The sequence below is a fragment of the Apiospora aurea genome (genome assembly GCF_038362705.1).
Source record: "Apiospora aurea strain CBS 24483 chromosome Unknown utg000002l_segment0_segment0, whole genome shotgun sequence".
Lineage (NCBI taxonomy): Eukaryota > Fungi > Ascomycota > Sordariomycetes > Amphisphaeriales > Apiosporaceae > Apiospora > Apiospora aurea.
This window is the reverse complement of record NW_027117389.1, coordinates 1,249,170-1,263,103: the sequence shown is the minus strand read 5'-3', so window position 1 is coordinate 1,263,103 and position 13,934 is coordinate 1,249,170. Positions and strand designations below refer to the sequence as shown.

Below are 13,934 nucleotides of genomic sequence, written 5' to 3'. Positions count from 1 at the left end.
AATCCCCAGAGCCGCTCATTCCCGACTCCCGAGTTCTTAGAGTCTGGGGGGTATTGGGGTATAATACCTCCTTTGTGAGTCGATATGTGTTGGGTTTGCTCGGTTTTGAGTCACTTGCTTCTGCTGGCCTGCGCTGATATGAGCCGAAAAGCAAAATAACAAAAAAAGTCAATTCACGACTGCCGAACTCAAGATTATGGCAATGACACTGTAGATTGTGTCACTGGTCAGAAAATACTACGGAGCACTCATCGTTTCCTATCATTTGATTATGGCGCGGAGTGTAAGGAGGCTGAGCATGCGGGCTTTATGGTCAATTACAGAGCACCGAAATCCCCCCATATTGTGAGGAGCCTGATGGGCTGAGCATAGACCCTTTGCTCTACTGCATTGATTTCTTTCGGGCACCAGAATTCTCACATGGCTTTCCGACAAACAACAGTGTTGATGGTCCCTAGGTGGATGACAACACCCTGTTCCGTCTCCGCCACTGGCTTCTGGAACAACTCGATGAAGGACTCGCGAGTACCCGGCGAGTCCGGTGCCTCCCAGGACAGTAGCCTGACTTGTGTCGTGACTTGCTGGTGTCAACTGGCGCAGGCTCCGAATCGCAAGTGAAGACAAAGCATTGGTACAACCTTATTCTTGGGAACTATTCCGCGTTAAGCTTTTGTGCTCCTCCCGGCTATTGGTAAGGCTCCGATTCGAAGTGAACAACAGTGCGTGCTTGGTTCAATTATTGAAATCTGCCACCTTTTCTACTCGGGAGCGTAAATGTTGTACGCTAGGACTCCCGAACAACCTTATCTCTATCTCGACGTCCAATTCATGCTGGAGTCGATATGACGACAAGTCAAACAAACTAACAGATCCTGATCCAACATGGGGCCGCAGGGCCACGTGACTAAGGCATGGAAGATTGGGAGGCAATACCATAGTTCGCTGCGGACGTCAAACGGAGCACGCGATTTCTGTCGCTAACATAGGTGGGAAGTCATGTGCACTTGGGACAAAGGCATTTTCTATAATTGAACAAGCAAAGTGTTGATAACAATGAGCTGATGATGTTGGCTTTGAGCAGAATTTCTGGCACTCATAAGAAGTCTTTGTGGTACATGGCGAACTTGTGTTATATAAAGAGCAATATAAATGTGTCTTTACATATACCAACATCATCCCCTTATCAACCTTGTTGCATACAAACGTCCAAAGCAAACGAGGACAATCAACCCTACCACACTAAATCATCAAGATGTTTGAAACCATGAAAAGCTGCTGCATGATCCAGCGGGGCTTCGCTCTGCACGGCGCCCGCCGCTGTAAGCGACAGGCCGAACGGAAACAGTACGTCAAGTACAGTACCGAGAGGGGCCAGGTAGGTTGGTTTGCCTGTCAGCAGTGTCAAGAGGAGTTCGTCAAGGACCCCTCCAACTGCGTACGCACCCCCTGGGGCTTCAGTGACCTGGAATGGCAGGCGGAGGACCTCAGGGACCTGAAGGGCATCACCTATAACCCTGAACTCGATGCGGCGAGTTCGGGTTAAAGAGGTGAACTCATGGGAAGAAATATATGTAGGCATCATCCCCCTTGCCTCCTTGAGAGATTAGGCATTACGTATTTATTATAAGTATCCTACCCATCAAGACAACTATGCTTAGGTAATAATCGAACCTATTACCTATTAAAGTTTAATATAGAACGACTCGGCTAATTGCGAGTAAATAACTATTCTAAAGTGTATTAATACTATTAATAATATTCTACCGCCTTTAATTATATTTAAAGGCTAATCGATTTAGTAGTAATAATTCCTTTAAATAGAGGACAAGGTTAATTATAAATATAAAGATTAAGCCTTTAAAGCGTTATTAAAAGGATAGACTTTTAATCTTATAACCTTAAAGTAACTAAGAAAGATCTTTATCCTCATAATAAAGCTTAATAACCTTAACTAATAAAGGCTTTTAATTCTTAATAAATATAAAAGTTATATCGATAATAATCTTATATTAACGGCGTTAAAGGTTAAGGTATAGCTCCTTTATTTACTATTATATAGCTCTTATATACTTTAACCCTTAAATATTAGCTGTTTTAAGGTCTTAAAAAGGAGGTTTCGAAGGGAGCTCGATTTAATATACGTTATTATTAATAATAGCTACGTTAAGAAGGGGGATTTCTTTTAAGCTTAAGTTAAAGTACGTAAAGTAACCTTTACCTTTAAAGTTATTATTAATAGATAGGTAGTAATTAGTATTTACCCCTTTAATATCGAAAAGCCGATGAATAATAAGCTTTAACGCTCTAATATAATACGAGCTATCGACGAGGCTATTACCGCTAAGGATACGCGTTAACCGGCTAAACCGAAGGTTAAAAGGATCGAGACGCCGAAAAACAGCCGGTAAATTAAAGATTTAAAGGCTGCGATACTTAATATAAAGATCACTATCGATAATTTAATTAAAAGGTTACTATAAAAGAAGCTCGGTAAGAGTGTTAATAATTTAACGGCTCGAATCGGCCGGTTAAAGTAAGAAAAGGCCGGTCTAGAGGTAAATCTAAAGAAAACAAAGGTTTAAAAAAGGAGGAAGGTTAATAAGGACCCTAATAAAAGCTTTATTTATATAGTAAATATTAGGGAGGTTTAAGAGGACGTTAAAGAAAGAAGGCTAAGGAAAAGGCCGAAAAAGGGTGCCGGTGAGGTAGTGAAAATTAATATAAATCGAGCTAGTAATAAGGGTAACTCTATTATAGTGCATACGAGCCGAAACAGACCTTAAAATGTAGTATATGTTACTTAATTAACCTATCTATTACTGTTATTATTAATTTTTATATCTATTTTAGGGGGGTCAGTGAAGGGGGGCAGCCAGTAGGGGTTGCATCTTATACTTCCTCACCCTTGTCGCCGCTGAAGAAGATGGTGTCAATGGCATAATTAGGGTACTCCAGATCGTAGATGTTGGAGGTGACGGATGTGACGATGTCAAAGTTGTGACCGGCTCCCTTCATGCCCCAGAAGAGGTCTGATGTCTCGTCGATGTTTACCAAGCTTCCATTGGCCAAGACAACGTGGGAGGAGAGGTACTGATCAGATATAATTCCGTGGTGGCCCTGGAGCCATCCGTGTCCACCGCCCAAGCCGGGACCGAGGTAGCCAACACACTCACATGCACCGGTAACTGTAGCTTATTGTCAATGTTTATTTCATCCTGAATATTCGCGCCCCCAGTCTGGAGATTAGCCACCTACCGGTCTGTTTTCCAGCATCCCAGAGAGCGTCTATCAGGTTCTTGGCACGGATACCTCCGCCGATCTTTGCAGTTAAGCCGTCTTGTAAAATCTCTACCGTGTTCAACCGAGACAGGTAGATTTCAATGCCGTGGCTCATCTCACCCAGAGTAGTGATAGCGCCATGGAATCCGTTAGTAGCCAGAAAGGGCACCGAATGTTCGTTGGCGAAGTTTACCTGAACCCGAAATATTAGCAACCCTTCTAAGGTCGACCGACTTCCAGCGCCGGACTTACAATCTGGACGACATCCTCTTCAATGCCAGGGACAACAACAATGTTGGCGACTGGTACACTAAGATTCGACCAGCAGGCTACGATATCCTCAAAATCGCCGGATCCAGGCCAATAGATGGAAGCGGTTTTAGACAGTTGCTCGGCGAGCGCCGTGTAGTTGACCTGAGGAAGAATTTCGGCGCTTCTGGGCGAAAAAGCAGAAATGTCTAGACTGGCCACGGCAGCGAAAGACACAGACAGTGCTGCAACCATCCACTTGAACTGAGGCATGCTGCTAAAGAGCCGGGTGACAATCCGGCAGCAATGGAGCAACGCCGTCAGAGAACGTGGGCTACGAGGCTGAAGTCTATATTCAAGGTTTACGGCCGGATGGCCCTACAATCTGACGAGAATAGTCGAGAGCCGCATCGCCGTGCAGCAAAAGAAAGGCCTAGGCTCGTGGTCGTGCATATGCGACCAACCAGGTAAAGCAAGATCTCCGACCCCAAGAACGAGCGGCTACCAATTACGACTGCCGAATTGAATCAACGCCTCCACCTGAGCCGAAATGCCGCATGCCGGAGTTCGACCCAATGGGGAAAGCAGCAAGTTGCGTCGCTGTCAGTGCGACGTCAGTTCTTGTCGCATTTCGAATCCAGTTAGTAATGTTTCCCGCCCCCGTGCGTAGTGCTTACATTGTCGTGAATACTACCAGGGTGGGTGAAGACTTGGATTAGACCATTCTGTATCTGACAAGGTATTCCGGTGGAGGGCCGAAAAGAGGTTTACGTTAATTATTAATGCGATTGTTTGCCCGAAAATTACACTACACGCCGCCACATACAGCCAACCAACCGAGTGGCGCCTAGCAGGCCGCCATGGTCGACCATGAGCCATGAGGTCTACTACGCCTGTGGGAAAGGGGTCTGGCTAGCGCTCGGGATACATATGAGGTTCTCACGACTATTAGAACCAATAGAACAACAAGATACAACTGTGTTGATTATAAGCAATGCCTATAGTAGGTGATGTAATTCAAATACTACAATGGTCCTGTGCAGTTCCGGCTTCCCAAAACCTGCAAACTCTGGATAAGGGGCACCGCGTTGGCCTGAGTGACACGCAGCCGAATCCGGGATGTCTCAACCCCCCTTTCCAGAAGGTCGATCCGTTTATACCCCATGGGCGTGCTGTTGCTAACCACAGCTCTGTACGTGCCCCCATTGACAACGGCATCAATCCCGTACCCGCCGATCCTCTGACCGAGAGCGATGTGCTCTTGCACGATGAAGCCATCTACGCAGTAGATGCTCCCCAGATCTACCTCCATCCATCCAGTCAACTCGCCATCATTCATGGTCCAGTAGGTGTTGTTGCTGCCATCAATGACCTTGGCCGGTCCGTACGAGTCCATGTCGCCCGCTCGCACACTGCTTGATGAAGTCTTGAGATCTGGTGCCGCCAAATTCCTGTTCAGAGTTGCGTTCCGAAGACGCGCAAACCCCTTGAGGTTGGCCGCATCAATGTTGGCGATCAAGCCCCTGGTATCAGGCGGAATATCAAGCAGCAAATTGACGCTCCGCCCAACCGTCTTCATATACATGTCGATGAGCGCGGCACCTGACTTCGACGGCTCCTCAGCGTGATAGAACCACCCATCGCGGATCCTTGCATCCGACTCGGCCGGCGTCCAGTACCGCCCGTCCCGCACGCCCAACTCCAGCTCCTCGCCCGAGTAGTGCACCTCGTCCTGGGTGCGGCTGATGGTGTGCCAGTTGGTCGGCAGCGTGAACCCGTCCTCATTCCCAACCCAGCGAGCATCGGGCCCTTGGTGACCCCACATGATGGCGTCGGGCTGGTGCTGCCGGATCACGTCGCGGAACCCCGTCCAATTGAACGTCTGTACGGTGTCGGACCCGCTCGCGCCGTCGAGCCAGACTTCGAACAGCTCGATGGGCGTACCGTCTGCCAGGGTCATGGTGACCAGCTCTGTCAGCTGCTGGACGTAGAGGGCGTTGTAGTCGCCTGGACTCAAGTCCCCGAAAATCTGCGGCTCGTCGTAAATGGTGCCCTTGAGCCCCGGCTTCGGCATGGCCGGGTCCCGGTGGATGTCCCAGGGCGACAGGTATACGCCGAACTTGATGCCGTATTTCTTGGCGGAACCGGCTGCCATGCGCACGACATCCGCGTCGAGACCGTCCTGTTCTCTCTTCTTGGCCCAAGACCCGTTGCCTGTCTTGTAGGCCGTTGTCGAAGTACTCCACAGACACATGCCGTCATGGTGCTTCGCCGTGAGGATCATGCCCTTCATGCCCGACTCCGCAAGTACCTTGGCCCACTGGTCGGTGTCCAGGTCCGCCGGGTTGAAAATGTCCGGCCGGTTCTGGCTGCGGCCCCATTCCTCCCCGGTGAAGGTGTTGGGCCCGAAATGAAGGAAGGCGTACAGCTCCTGCTGCTGCCATTCGAGTTGCCGTTGACTTGGCACTTGCATATATGGGGCTGGGGCATCCTGGACCGCCGTGATGCTGAAAGACCATAGCACTGTTGCGGCGCTTAACCATGTATTGTACTTCATGGCTTTTCTAGCATGGTATAGAAACGAGAAACGGTGTTGGGACTATGGTATGGTAGTGAATGTGACGAGAAGCAACTCCGTGCCGGTTAAATACGTCGTCGGAATACACAATGCCGAAATTGAAGTTGAGGGGTAACGCATGCTAATTGGAGGTAAATGTAACGTTCCCTACGAAACGGGGCCAGCATGTTCCTAGGACATCGCAGCCGTTGATATACCGGTGAATCGTAGTCTATGTCTAGGAAGGGAATATAGTACAAAAAATAAGTACAGCAGAAGCGGTTTCCTTCACGCGATTAGGCCAATTTCACCTCAATGCCGACGAGCCACTCTGCACCAGAGCCCTGGCATACAGGTAGTGCAGCCGCTCCATCAGGTAAGGAACCGGCGGGCTCCCATCGGTGACCTTTTCCCCGCCCTTGAAGAACCTCGTCGACAACGTCAACTCCACCTCGCCCGCTTCCCGGTCAATCTTGGCCGTGGTGGTGATCAAGCCGTCGACCTCGCGCGGCCCCAGGTCGCGCGGCGACCCGCCCTCGCGCACCGTGACCTCGTGCCGCGACCGCTCGACGACCTCGAACTGGTCGATGAACTCGGTCCCCAGCTCGAACGTGCAGCCGGCGATCTCGCGCCGGCTGAATTTCAGGTGGCTGTTGTCGGGCGTCCGGTAGATCTTGGTGAAGAGCCAGCGCTGGGGCTCGAAAGCTAGAAGGAATATCAGTTTGGCTTGTTTTCTGAAGTTTGGTTCGAGCACTCACCCCAGCCGGACCAGACGCCCCGTGCGAACTCCGTGGTCAACTTGGCTTCATCCTCGATCAGCTCGGGTCGGATTTTGGACAGGGGAACCCGCTTGATGCAAATGTCGGCTAGGACCGGGTTTTCGAGATGATTTAGTTTCTTCAGCGTTTTCGACTTCCAGAGGGCGTCATCGCGCGGGATGGGTGTGACAAGTGTCGTAGAAGCTACCAAATAGCCGACTCCTAAGCTGGTTCCGGTAATGGTGCCGGCGATGCCAGTGGCGGCAACCTTTGCGACCCTTCTAGAAGCCCTCATATCCCCTCCGCTGTTGACAGATGTTCGGTTAGGAGTAGGAAAAAATGATTCCCGTCCTTGGGATTTTCGGTATGAACGAATATGTGAAACCCACCAGCCCCGTTCCACTGTTGTGCGGATTGGTGCGGGCGGCACCCACTTACAGGGGTCAAACTACCGATTACTAAGCGGCATTTCCAGAGATGCACGGATACTACTGCACTGCCAAGAGAACATATCAAAAAGCTTGGACTAAGAAGCAGGATTTTCCCCGTACATTCAGGTTGTCTATCCTATAGAGCTATTCAGATCATGTCGACTTGGTGGTGTTTCTGAGAGCAGTGCCGAAAAAGAAAGTGCAAAAACATACAACACCGAGGATTCCCAGGTCGTCACCGACCCTAGTACTAATTCGGCTCTCTGCTGCTTATATATGGGAGAGCGGACGGGATCCCTAGTATTCAGCAGGATATGGTCGTATGTGACAGAAATGGCGTTTGACCAGATCTATACGGTTGAAAAGGACTGCATATCTTCCGGTACCAGGCCAGAGGTCGTTGATGTTGAGCTGGAGTAGAAAATGAACGACAGTCCCCACTTTGATGTTGCTCTTGTCTTGGTCGCATAGACGGAGGATTTGCCAGCTCATATTCGATAAGTCCGATTTATCGGATGGACCAAGAGTGCGAACAAAGCTCGGTGTACTCTTGTCTCGGCCTCCGCTGTGAGTCGAGCCAATGAAAAGAGACGATTTCACACCAAGCTGCCCCTGACCCAGCCGATGACTAAGAGGGACTCGCAAAAGTTCACACTAGTCTGCCGCAAGTCCCTATTAGTAAGCGGTAGATCAAAAAGCTGGCCAGCGGCATGTCTATGGCATCTTGTCGTCTTACTCCCTTTTCAAGGCGAACCACTGCAACATGAAATCTTCAACCGCCAAATCCAAACGGCGTTCCTGCGACGCCTGTCACCAGCGGAAGGTATTCACTTCCCTGAGGACTACCCCCCTTTTTCTTTTTCACTGGAACTAGTCACCAAGGTACACGTGCTGATCGTGGGGTCAACCTCAGATCCATTGTGACTCGGTCTCGGCTTCTCAATGTGATTGGTGCAAGCACCAGGGGGCTACTATGCACCTTCAACAGACCCTTCGGGCGCCGGAAGCGGCCCAGGTAAATCTGTCTACCATGAAACAGCCTGCGTCATACTAATCCATCGTTCCTAGAGCGACTAGCTCGTCGAGTCAAGCGCAGCCGGATCTGGATCGAATCACATCTGGGAGGGCAGACTTGGGACCAGCTGAGTTTCCCGTGAACCAAGCTATCCAGTATCTGGGTCTGGGCGGTTTTTACTTCAACGGAATCCATCTTGGCGGCATCAGCTCCAACCAGGGCATCCCGTTCTTCTCAAAGCAAGGGAAGGAGTGGATACATGCGCACACCGGATCTAAGCCCGCACCACAGAGGCCGTGCCCACCAAACGCTCCCACCCAAGTTACGGGCTTATGGGAACTCCCCGACAGGACAGTTGTGAAAACCTACTTTTCCATCTTCACGACATCAATCAGAAGATACGTATTCCCCATCATCGACGAGGCTGCCTTCCCGAACGTAATCGAGAAGGCCTACAACGGTCACCCGGACCGGACTGATGTGGTCTGCGCCAAGGCGTGCGTCCTCGCCTTCACATGTATCCAAATACATATGGAAGGTCAGCTGGATATCCAGCCCGCCCTGACTGTCCGTGCCGACCAGTGCGCCGCCCGTGTATGCCGCTTGATGCCGACTATCCTTGCCAGCTCATGTAGCGAATCGGTTCAGGCCTGTACAATGGTGGTAAGTACTTTGCTTTATGTACTCTCTTTTTCCCACACTCGCTAGCTGACTTGGCGTAACTCAAGTGCATGTACAACATGTTCACTGGAAATGTTGCGGCTGCTGCTACGTACCTCTCGGTTGCTTACCGCTTTGTGTCCATGCTCGGAGCACACCTCAATCCAGCAAGCAATGATCCGACTTCAGACCCGGACAGCCCACACTCTAGCCAACATTATCTACGCCGGGTGTTTTGGCATTGCTATATGTATGATAAGGATATTAGCCTCCGCGGTGGCTATATTTCGATCATCAACGACGACTATTGCGATCTCTCTTTACCTCCGGGGTACAAAGAGATCGACGGGTTCGATAGCTTCAAAGACGGCACCGACCTGATCCCAGGCGATATGAGGTTAACCATTATCAAGTCCAACATGATACGGCGGCTGTACTGCGCCAAAGCCTTCCGGACCTCGGAGGTCGACCTGTTGAAGCATATCCGGGAGCTCGACGATGAGTTGGACCAATGGCGGATATCCATACCGCCCCGCTATCGGCCCAGCTTGGTGTCTTCCTATCGGATGGAATTCGCATCCGACTGGAACAAGGCGAAGCAGGCGCATATCCTGGTCATCCATTTCGAGTATTACTTTTTGCTGTCGCTGATCCACAGTGCGAGCGGGCGTTGCCGCGTTCCCGCGTCCGGCGGGGTGGATCACAGGGCGAGTGTCAACTCGTGCCAATGCCTCGCCCTCCAAGCAAGCCGGGCCACGCTGGCCAACCTGCCCGTGGTGTCCCAAGTGCTCAGTAGCGGCGACTTTTGGTAAGTCTAGTGTGCCGAGCTTCGCACTATCCGCTGTATACAATGCCTGGGACGCTTACCTAACCCGGGTGTTGTTATCTAGGTATTTTATACAGTACCCCATGTCAGCCAGCCTGACCATTTTCTGCAACATCTTGACGAGCCCGCTCAACTCGCAGGCGGAGCAAGATTTGGAATTGCTGAAGCGGGTGCCCAGGCTGATCCGGGACATGTGCGCGGTGCCATGCGTCAGCCCTGGGGATAATATGCGGATCAGACAGGTGGAGCAGTTTGTGGAGGAGCTTCTGAGGCTGGGGCGGTCTGCCGTGCAAAAGGCCGCCGCTGAAGGCTAGCACTTGGATCCCCTCCGCTGCCAACTGCCGCTTAGTAATAGGGGTTTGTCGTGTGTATATTCTCTCGGCTCTATATACTTTACGGCCCCCATACTGTATATGCCCCACTTGCATCGTCATCATTACTACCGTCGATCGAGCATCGGAGACTGAGTATGCGGTCTCCGCTCGGCTCGGCCATGGATATGTTATCGAGTTCACACATTACTATCCATGTAAGTCTATATAAGATACCAAATATGCCAGAATGCGAAGCTGAACCGCCGAGAGACAGAACTGCACTACAAGCCACAAGTCCTGGTAGGCCAGCATACTACTACCTCAAAGCTCGACATGATGATGTCTGGCATCTACGTGGTCACCGCCCTCGCCCTTTCGGTTACCTATCTACTGTGGTCTTCCCTCCAGGTGAGTGCTAAACCGCCATGGGGTAGGTATTTTCTCGTTGTATTAACAAACACCCCATCACCAAACAACAGGCTTTTCGTAACCCCTTGAACGCCATCCCAGGGCCATGGCACGCCAGGTTTACCACCCTCCCCGGAACGCTCGCTACCCTATCTAAGCAACAAGTCCAATACTACCATGCTCTACACCAGCGCTTCGGCCCCTTCGTCCGCAGCGGCCCGAACCAGGTCTTCATCGCCGACGTCGGCGCCTTCAAGGCCATCCACCGGATCGGCGGCGGGTTCACCAAGGCCGAGTACTACCACTACTTCGGCCCCACCGAGGCCGGGTCGCCCCCCTACGGGCTCTTCCAGATGACGGACCCGCGCGACCACGCGCGCCGGCGCAAGTTGCTGGGCACCGGCTTCACGGCCACGTCGCTGCGCAGGGAGTGGGAGGCCATGGTGCGAAAGAAGGCGGCGGCCGCCGTCGAGGGGATGCGGGGCGAGGCCTCCGCGGCGGCGGGGGGTGAGGTCGATGTGCGCAAGTGGTGGGGTCTTATGGCGTCGGATGTGGTCTCGACTATCATGTTTGGGAAGTCGTTTGACTCCATCAAGGCTGGGCGGGTAAGTTTGACCCATGAACGCCGGTTGTGATGAGATGTGCAGACCTCCCTATTCTGGGAGTCGTGATGAGCCTCACCTACTGATTTCGTGTCCTGATCATCATCATCCGTAGATCGACCCCTGGTTCAACGAGATCAAGATCGCCAACGTCGCCGCATTCGGCGCCCTTTCGTTCCCGTGGCTCTACCAAGTCCTCAAGCGCCTCCCCGCCATCGCCCGCTCCCGCTACTTCCACGCCCACAAGGCCCTAATGGAGAAGGGCGAAGCCGCCGTCATGAACAGCCGACAGGGGACGGCAGCGGGCTCTGCCAACGTGTTCGCCAAGGTCCTACGCGAAGCCGACGCGGACGAGGGCGGGACCTTGACGGGCGCCGATATTTCCGTCGAGGCCGGCTCTTTCATGATCGCGGGGACCGACACCACGTCCAACACACTGACCTACCTGGTCTGGGCCGTGCTGCGCCAATCTACGCTCCGACGGGCCCTGGAGCAGGAACTGCGGGAGAACGTCGAAGAAAAAGACCCTTCGCGCATCACCGATGCGGCGCTCGAGAAGCTCCCGGTCCTGCACGCCGTCATCGAGGAGACGCTGCGCCTGTACGGCGCGGCCCCGATGCCGTTGCCGCGGATCGTGCCGCCCGGGGGCGTCGAGCTTGGGGGTATCATCTCCCCGGGGGTACCGAGGTGGCGACGCAGGCGTACACGATGCATCGGGATCCGGTGATTTACCGTGATCCCGAGAGGTACGTGATGACCGTCTGATGGTTCCCCCTTAGCAACTAGTTGCCTTACTGCCCTGTCTGGACTTTGCTTATTAACGATGGAATAAAACCTAGGTTCGACTACACCCGCTGGCTCCCAGGCGGAGAATGCACGAAGTCCGAATCCGCCCGAGCCGCGTTCTCCCCCGTTCGGGGCGGGGTCGCGCGGCTGCATCGGCAAGCACCTGGCTTACATGGAGCTCCGGTATGGCGCCACCCTCTTCTTCCGCGCGTTCGGGGACGGGGGTGTCGGTTGTCGCCGTCGGCGACGCCAGAAAGCATGGAGATGGATAATCTCGTTCTCATTGAGCCGCGGGGCAAGGTCCTCAAGATCGTGCTCTCCGAGCGCTGCTTGGATGCCGGGGGTGCGTCTCGTTCGGCATGAGAGTGCGGACTGAGAGAAGGATTGATCATACAGGAATTGAAACCCAAATGTACCGGGAGAATGAGCAGAAATTTCGTAGGTACACAATGGAACTGGTGCGCTTTGCCCCTTCAAAACAGAGGAGGTTCGAATTGCATTGTTGTGAACGGGGCCAGCATAGGAACGAGAATAGGGGAAGAAATGATGACGAACGTGTTAGCAACGAGATTTGAGAAATCGGCAGGAAAATTGTTTAATCCTCGACTAACGAACAGGCGTCTCATTATGGCATTGATGATCGTTAGATCCATCGTTTCCTTTGTACCTCGGAGGTTTCACATGTGTTCACATGGGACACAGACATTATTAACATAGCAACTCATCCCCGGCAGAATCTGAAAAACGGAGGGCGTTTGGATTATCCGCTAACCCTTCGCTATGTTCGGAAGTGCATCGTATCGTCAAAGAGCGGCTTGGATCCCAAAATGGCAATAAGATGCAACCCCCTCTGGCTGACCCCCCCCTCACTGACCCCCTAAAATAGATGTAAAAATTAATAACAACATCAATAAATAGGTTAATTAAGTAACACACACTGCATTTTAAGGTCTGTTTCGGCTCGTGCGCACTATAATAAAGTCACCCTTATTATTAGCTCGATTTATATTAATTTCCACTACTTTACCGGCGCCCTTTTTCGGCTTTTTCTTTAACCTTTCTTTTTTAATGTTCTCTTAAACCTCTTCAATGTTTATTATATAAATAAAGCCTTTATTAGGGTCCTTATTAACCTTCCTTTTTTTTAAACCTTTATTTTTTTTAAATTTACCTTTAAATCGGCCTTTTTTACTTTAACCGGCCGATTCGAGCCGTTAAATTATTAATACCTTTACCGAGCTTTTTTTATAGTAACCTTTTAATTAAATTACCGGTAGTAACTTTTATACTAAATATCGCAGCCCTTAAATCTTTAACCTACCGGCTATTTTTCGGCGTCTCGATTCTTTCAGCCTTCGGTTCGGCCGGCTAGCGCGTATCCTTAGCGGTAATAGTTTCGTCGATAGTTCGTATTATATTAAAACGCCGGAGCCTATTATTTATCGGCTTTTCGATATTAAAAAGGGTAAATATTAATTATTACCTATTTATTAATAATAACTTTAAAGGTAAAGGTTATTTTATATACTTTAACTTAGGCTTAAAGGAAATACCTTTTTTTAACGTAGCTATTATTAATAATAGCGTATATTAAGTTAAGCTCTTTTTAAAACCTTTTTTAAGACTTTAAAACAATTAATATTTAAGGGCTAAAGTATATAAAAACTATATAATAATAAATAAAAAGAGCTAACGTAGTTTACTACTACGCGACGTATATTACTTAGCGACGTACCTTTTTTACTTCTTAACCTTTTTATATAAATTAATTTAATTATAACGTTTAAAATTAATTAAAATTACTCGCTATTCGATTCCTCGCTTAATTTTATATCTTTTTTATATATTCGCGTATTATAACTTATTTCGCCGCAGATATTATAGCGCCTTTTACCGGTCGCCCTCCGCTTTAACGAATCTTTATTTTTATTTTTATCGGGCATTAAACGCTTCTTTTTTACCTTTTCGTCTTATAGTTATTGAAATTTTTTAATAATAAGGGCTCTTTTAAGCTAAACTTATAACCTTTTAACTCTTTAGCGTTTAAAA

The 13,934-nt window shown here is 50.2% G+C and overlaps 5 protein-coding genes across 5 annotated transcripts; 2 read left to right on the top strand and 3 right to left on the bottom strand.

Annotated features, from left to right (window-relative positions):
* Positions 1-1,231: 1,231 nt before the first annotated feature.
* On the bottom strand, positions 1,232-3,801 carry PG986_002799 (FAD-linked oxidoreductase chyH; the record flags this gene model as incomplete). Its single annotated transcript, XM_066839021.1, has 4 exons — positions 1,232-1,514; positions 2,951-3,185; positions 3,256-3,472; positions 3,532-3,801. 4 exons carry the CDS (start codon positions 3,799-3,801, stop codon positions 1,232-1,234), a joined length of 1,005 nt encoding a protein of 334 aa, XP_066704085.1.
* Positions 3,802-4,552: 751 nt separating this feature from the next.
* On the bottom strand, positions 4,553-6,085 carry PG986_002798 (glycoside hydrolase family 29 protein; the record flags this gene model as incomplete). The annotated part of the gene is made up of 1 exon (XM_066839020.1): positions 4,553-6,085. One exon carries the CDS (start codon positions 6,083-6,085, stop codon positions 4,553-4,555), a length of 1,533 nt encoding a protein of 510 aa, XP_066704084.1.
* Positions 6,086-6,392: 307 nt separating this feature from the next.
* Positions 6,393-7,138, bottom strand: PG986_002797 (uncharacterized protein; the record flags this gene model as incomplete). Its single annotated transcript, XM_066839019.1, has 2 exons — positions 6,393-6,790; positions 6,844-7,138. 2 exons carry the CDS (start codon positions 7,136-7,138, stop codon positions 6,393-6,395), a joined length of 693 nt encoding a protein of 230 aa, XP_066704083.1.
* A 469-nt stretch (positions 7,139-7,607) lies between these two features.
* Positions 7,608-10,089, top strand: PG986_002796 (uncharacterized protein; the record flags this gene model as incomplete). The annotated part of the gene is made up of 4 exons (XM_066839018.1): positions 7,608-7,690; positions 8,343-8,883; positions 9,018-9,757; positions 9,840-10,089. 4 exons carry the CDS (start codon positions 7,608-7,610, stop codon positions 10,087-10,089), a joined length of 1,614 nt encoding a protein of 537 aa, XP_066704082.1.
* A 336-nt stretch (positions 10,090-10,425) lies between these two features.
* On the top strand, positions 10,426-11,826 carry PG986_002795 (cytochrome P450; the record flags this gene model as incomplete). The annotated part of the gene is made up of 3 exons (XM_066839017.1): positions 10,426-10,497; positions 10,689-11,102; positions 11,215-11,826. The coding sequence occupies 3 exons, from the start codon at positions 10,426-10,428 to the stop codon at positions 11,824-11,826; spliced, it is 1,098 nt and encodes a 365-aa protein (XP_066704081.1).
* Positions 11,827-13,934: the final 2,108 nt, after the last annotated feature.